This window comes from Myotis davidii, unplaced genomic scaffold, assembly GCF_000327345.1.
Source record: "Myotis davidii unplaced genomic scaffold, ASM32734v1 scaffold590, whole genome shotgun sequence".
Classification (NCBI taxonomy): Eukaryota; Metazoa; Chordata; class Mammalia; order Chiroptera; family Vespertilionidae; genus Myotis; species Myotis davidii.
In genome coordinates, this window is record NW_006282381.1 from 1,121,329 (window position 1) to 1,127,760 (window position 6,432).

At 52.9% G+C, this 6,432-nt stretch overlaps 1 protein-coding gene across 2 annotated transcripts in view; it reads right to left on the reverse strand.

The window, feature by feature from the left end:
• Nucleotides 1-6: 6 nt before the first annotated feature.
• The window catches only part of PRSS54 (protease, serine 54), a 19,163-nt gene continuing 12,737 nt past the window's right edge, over nucleotides 7-6,432 (reverse strand). For both annotated transcript variants that reach the window (XM_015559010.1, XM_006752902.2), the window contains exons 4-7: nucleotides 6,217-6,388; nucleotides 2,982-3,240; nucleotides 2,021-2,152; nucleotides 7-611 (exon numbers count right to left, since the gene is read on the reverse strand). In XM_015559010.1, the coding sequence (XP_015414496.1) occupies nucleotides 78-611; nucleotides 2,021-2,152; nucleotides 2,982-3,240; nucleotides 6,217-6,388 (1,097 nt within the window). In that variant the 3' untranslated portion in view covers nucleotides 7-77. The remainder of the gene's footprint in view (nucleotides 612-2,020; nucleotides 2,153-2,981; nucleotides 3,241-6,216; nucleotides 6,389-6,432) is intronic.

The window sequence follows — 6,432 nt, forward strand, 5'->3', positions numbered from 1 at the left end:
GGCACCCACGCGGCGTGGGGGGGGCCTGGCACTCAGCATGCTGAGCCTACGCTCCCGTGGGGGGTGCGGGGGGAGGGTTAGCTCCCAGACTGTCTACTGTTCCAAAAGAAAACAAGCGCAGAGGAAAGCAAGAGCGTTTCTTGGGGCTGATGCAACCTGTTCTGACCCGAAATGGACCCCCCCTGCCCGGCCTGCTCGCTGTAATAGTCATAATCCGGGGGCAGGGCCTCCTCGTCCTCCGGGGAGCTGTCCAACTCCCTCACGCCCTTCCCCCGGAGTTCCACGCCCTCGGAAGCGCCGTTCTCCGGCCACGGAGATCTGTCCATGAAGATGGTCACCTTTGCTGGCTCTCGGAGCTGCGTCTCCCTGGTGGGCACCGAGGGGCCCTGGGTAGGGGCCGCGTTCTCCTGGTGGGGGTGGTAGTGGTGGAACACGGCTAGGGGGAGAAGGCTGTCCATCTCCGTCTGGGACGTGATCCAGTCGCCGTAGTCTTCCACCTTGACGTACAGGAAGAGGCCAGGGCACCTCTCGCCCCCCTGCGACAGGACTCCTTGCAGCACCCACAGGTCCAGCCCCTGCAGCTGGCACATGAGCGGGTTTCCCGGGTCCCCCTGTGACAAAGGACAGAAGGCTTCAGGTCTCAAAGAACTTTCCCTTTTTTGTTTTGTTTTTTTTTTTTTAATTTTTTTTTATCGATTTCAGAGAGGAAGGGAGAGGGGGAGAGAGAGAAACATCAACGATGAGAGAGAATCATGGATCGGCTGCCTCCTGCACGCCCCACACTGGGGATCGAGTCCGCAACCCGGGCACGTGCCCTGACCGGGAATTGAACTGTGACTTCCTGGTTCATAGGTCGACACTCAACCACTGAGCTACACCGGCCGGGCTGAAAGAACCTTTCATTGTTAATACATCCTTGTGCAATTTACGGTTTGCTCCAGAAATGTTCTACGCCGGTGTGCGCTGGAAACGGGGCAGATGATAGGGTACTCTCTCCAATCTGGGCAGCCACCGCCACAAACCTCAACAGGACGACTCATCCTTTCATTGTACAATTTATTTGTCGACTTCTGCACTCTGCCTGTAACTTCCTGATTCGCATTTCATTGTCTTGCCCCTTTTCAGTACTTGGACTGAATCCCTCTTTCAGTTTCTCATGCCTCAAATGTTGCTACTCCTTTCCTTTCTGGCCTGGAATGGTCACCTTTCCCCCCCTCCTCTCTCTTTTGTTTCTATCCCTCATTGAAGCTGCTCGCTCCCACCCACAGTCCTGCGAGGGCCAGGGTCACGCTGGACTAGGGTCGCCTGGGCAGCTGCCGGTCTCTGCACGCGCTCCCGGCGTTCCCTGCTCCTGTGGGTCGTGAGGCCACGGGCATTCTGCCACACTGACCTCTCTCTCACCAGGTGTGTGGGTGGGAGCTTGGCACACTTGGCTAGCGAGGTGACCCTGGCCAGTTACCTAGGTTTGAAAGTGGAATTGCCTGATCATGTTCCACTGACAGCGGTGACTGGGTGGGGTTGGGGGGGGGTCCATTCTGCAAGCGTTTTATCAAGCACTTGCTCTCTGCCAAGTGCCAGCCCACACAGAGTCGGTCCCGAGAGCCACGAGTCTCCAGTAACAGTCCCCGCCTCTGGGGTCCCCCACCTCTGGAAGTGACACGATTCCTCTCTGCATTGAGCTTCTGCTCCGTCATGTTCTTTTTTTTGTTAATCCTCACCCCAGGATATTTTTCCATTGATTTTTTTTTAGAGAGAGTGGAAGGGAGGGAGAAGGGGGAGGGAGAAAAGGAGGGAGAGCAGGAGAGAGAGATGGAGAGAGAGAGAGGGAGAGAGAAACATCGATGTGAGAGACAGACATCGATGGGTTTCTTCCCACACATGCCCTGACCTGAGCTGGGGATTGAGCCTGCAACCGAGGTACATACCCTTGACCGGGAATCGAACCCACAACCCCTTCAGTCCGCCAGCCAATGCTCTAACCACTGACCCACCGGCCAGGGGGAGTCCGCCATGTCCTTACCAAGCAGACAGTGTCGGTCTCCTGCTCCACGTGGCTGCCACACCCTGTATTCTGGAACTTGTATAAGGGGCACAGGTCGATGTCTTGCACAGAGATTTTCCTCAGGATACTCATCGTCATTTGCTCTCCCGTCTGCACCATGCAACAGAGAGCCCGAGAGTTACCAGCAGGAAGACAACCCCCGCAGCCACCGCAACTACGGCCCACACGTCCAGGTGGGGGTGAGCAGGCACCGTGCCGATCAACCCCTTTCCCTCCTAGACAGCAGGGCCTGGGCTGAGATTTTTACTGGAAACTACTTGTGCTTTGAACTTGAAGGTGAATATAGGCAGAGAACATAGGTATATCGCTTTTCAACATCTACGGAGAGTACATTTCCCTGTTTATTTCCCAGGAAACAAGGATGGCTTAGTCAAGAGGACAGTTCGCTCTGGTTTGGGGAGCATGTCCCTGGCCCCCCTGTAACTCGTGCCGATTTCGGGTTGCCAGATGCCTATGTACTTCCGATTGTGGTCTATGTAGGACTAGAAGGAAAAAGGGCCGAATGTACTAGTAAGAATGACCACAGAAAGGGCAAGCACTGGGGATCTCGACTGATTAGCTGTGGGTTCCAGCCGGACTCTAGAACCTCGAGCCACCTGCATTCTTAAGATAAGCCCTAGCCCGACCCACGTGGCTCCGTGGTTGAGTGTCGACCTATGAACCAGCAGCTCACGGTTCAGTTTCTGTCGGGGCACATACCAGGGTTGCCGGCTCGATCCCCAGTGTGGGACGTGCAGGAGGCAGCCAATCAATGGTTCTCTCTCATCATTGATGTTTCTCTCTCTCTCTCCCTCTCCCTTCCTCCCTGAAATCAATAAAAGTATTATTTTTTTGTAAAAAAGATAAGCGCTAGAATGGTCCGTCCAAGTCCCCCTACTGCCAGCACACTCAGCCTCCGCCAGGAGAAGGAAGGCGTAACTGCTAACGTGGGGTTCCAGCCGGCCACCCAGCAGTTGTGCGAAGCCAGCGGCATGTACAGCTTCCTGCCCAGGAAGCAGATGGGCTGCACCAGGCTGGTGAACTGCATGGCCGTGTCTGTCTTCAGGAGGGCCAAGTCATTGGCCATCGTCTTGTTGTCAAAGTCCTCGTGGACGATGATGGTGTTGACCGGGAACTCTTCGTGAGACACCACCGAGGCGTTCATCCTCGCGATGCCCACGACGGCCACGGCGTCCTTCCTGCAGGGAGAGCGAGGGCACCGTGAGAAGCTGAGGCGCGAAGAAGGCTGCGTTCTCCCCTGTTTTCATGATCACCATAATGAGCGGGTTTGGCTCGGTGGATAGAGCATTGGCCTGCGGACGGAAGGGTCCTGGGTTCGATTTCGGTCACGGGCGCTATATTTTAAAACAAGATTCACACAGACCACAAAGACAGCCTCAACAAATTCCTAAACCACCACGCAGGATAACTCAAAACTAAATGGTGCGGAAAATAGAACAGAACACCTTACCACTGGGTATTTTAAAACTCTGTCTTTCACAAAACCCTGGGTCAAACAGAAAAGCAAACCAAAACAGCAGACTGAACAGAAAGTAGCAATATCGGGAACCCCAACACCAAGCAGAAGCTCTCGAAGGGCTAGTGGCGGTCCCTGTGAATGTCGAACCCCGTCTTCCACTCCCCGGTCACTCATGCTGCAAGATGCCCGCGTGTGTGTGGAATGACGTAGGTACCGCTCCACCTACTGCCGCGTTTTGGGCCCTGGGAAAAGGTCGAAAACCATGCAAATGTCCCTCATTAGAGGACTGGGTGATGGTACCTCCGTCATGGGAAACTGTGCAGCTGATGAAAAGAATGTTGCTCCCGCCCGGCCGGTGTGGCTCAGTGGTTGAGCATCGACCTATGAACCTGGAGGTCATGGTTCAATTCCCGGTCAGGGCACATGCCCAAGTTGCAGGCTCGATCCCCAGTAGGGAGTCTCCAGGAGGCAGCCAATCTCTGATTCTCTCTCATCATTGATGTTTCTATCTCTCTCTCCCTCTCCCTTCCTCTCTGAAATCAATTAAAAAAATGTTTTTGAAAAAAGACTTCCCAACACTCATGATAGAGTGAAAAAAGCTGAGAGTGAAATACTGAGTATGGTGTGCTACCAGTTGTTGGTTTTTTTGGGTGTGTGTGTGTGTGTTATAGACTGAATTGTGTTCCCCCAAATTTATTTGTGAAGCTCCAGCCCCAAAAGCAGCTGCATTTGCAGATAGGGCCTTCACAGGGGTAATTAAGATTCAATCAGGCCATAAGGGCAGGAGTCTTGTCCAAAGGGACTGGTGTCCTTATAAAACTAGGAAGAGACACGGGAGTGCGGACACAGCGGGAAGGCCATGTGAGGACGCCCTGTGGGGGTAGCAGTCCGCGAGCCCACGAGAGAGGCCCCAGGAGACCCAATCCTGCCAGCACCGTGATCTTGGACTTCCAGCCTCCAGAACAGTAAGAAATAAACTTCTGTTGTCTGAGCCACCCTGTCTGCGGGCTTTTGCTATGGCCGCCCTAGCAGACGAATGCTGGGAGAAGAAAATTCCCCCTCTGTCGGTAGATATAGGCTTATGGGACCTGTGGGTATATAGCTATGTATACAGAGAGCCATACATGCGTTGGGTATTTAAGGAAGAATCCCCTAGAAACTGGTGACAGAGTTCAAGGGAGGGATACAGTAACTGATATGCCACGGAGGGAAGGGATCCCTTTCCTTATATATCGTTTGGTTCCTCATGAGCATTCTACTTTGCACATGTATTTTCAATGTAAAAAATATAAATCATAAGTAAAAAAATCAGCAGTTGCACAATATTCCATTGAAAGTTTATACTATAATTTGTCTTGCCAATTATAGTAATTACTAGAGGCCCGGTCCACAAAATTTGTTCACTCGGGGGCGGTGGGTCCCTCAGCCTGGCCTGTGCCCTCTTGCAGTTCCGAGCCCTTGGGGAGCGGGCCTAAGCCAGCAGTTGGACATCCTTAGCACTGCCGCAGAGGTGGGAGAAGCTCCTGCCACCACTGCCGCACTCGCTTCTGTCTGAGTTGCGCTCCCCCTGTGGGAGCACACTGACCACCAAGGGGCAGCTCCTGCGTTGAGCATCTGCCCCCTGGTGGTCAGTGTGTGTCATAGTAACTGGTCGTTCCACCATTTGGTGGATTTGCATATTAGCCTTTTATTATATAGGATAGTTTATTATATAGGATAGTCTGTGTATATCTATATATCTATATATCTATATATCTATCTATCTATATATACATATATATATATACACTGTTCAAATGGACACTTTAAATCAATTACACTTTTATCAAACAGCAGGGCAGGAAGAAATTAACCAAAGATCTATATGCAAACTAGAGGCCCGGTGCAACCCAGGCACTGGTGGGGTGCCTTGGCCTGGCCTGTGGGGATCAGGCCGAAACCGGCTCTCCAACATCCCCCAAGGGGTCCCGGATTGCAAGAGGGCACAGGATTCGTGCACCGGGCCTCTACTCTACTATATAAGAGTAATATACTATGTTTCATTTCTCCATAATAATTGTACGTTATGTCCCAGTGTTTTATTAACTATCCCATGAACAACTCTGTGTATACAATTTTTCCAGTGGCTGAAATTATTTCCTGAATGTTGATTCCCAGAAGTGAAATCATTGGGTCAAAAAGTACGATTTTTTTTTTAAAGAAACACAACACAGTTATTCTTTTAATAACATTTGCAGGGGTATTTTTTTCTGGTTTAAAGAACGCACATTAAATGTAAAGAATTTGGAAAACACAGAGACGTTCAAAGAAGCAACACTCAGATCCCTGCGCTTAAATGCTGGCGTGTTTCCTGCACATTGTTAAGGCCCCAGGCGAGCTTTAACACCAGGGCTCCTACCAACGTTAGCGCCTCTGCATCCCCGTAAAACGGGCAGGAAGGAACGACCTTCCTGCAGAGGATGAGGAGCACCGTTTCGCTGTGCAGGTGGGGGCAGTGGTGGTGGTGGTGGGGGGCAGCAGGAGCTCCAAGGCTGGCATCTGGCGACCCGAGGACCCAGGACTCCTGGCAGTGCTGAGCCGGGAACAGGCCTGTCACCCTGACACCAGGAGTCCACCTTCCAGGCCTCCCCCAGCTGAGCGGGGGAACAGCTCCCACCCGCCCAGGGCGCCGTGAGGCCCCGGTCAGGGTACTGGCCTGTGCTGAAAGGCAGACGCGATGCTGAGGATCCAGAACTCACTGAGGATGCTGCCGAAAGCCAGGTGGGCGTGGTGGGAGTTCTGCAGGGACACCACCCACGGGAACTCCTTCTCGCTGACCAGACCCTCCTCGGAGGTCTCTATAACGTTGGTTTTCTGGATGCCACAACCTGCAGAGGGAGGTGCGGGGGGGCCTCACCGCTGGGGCCAGGGT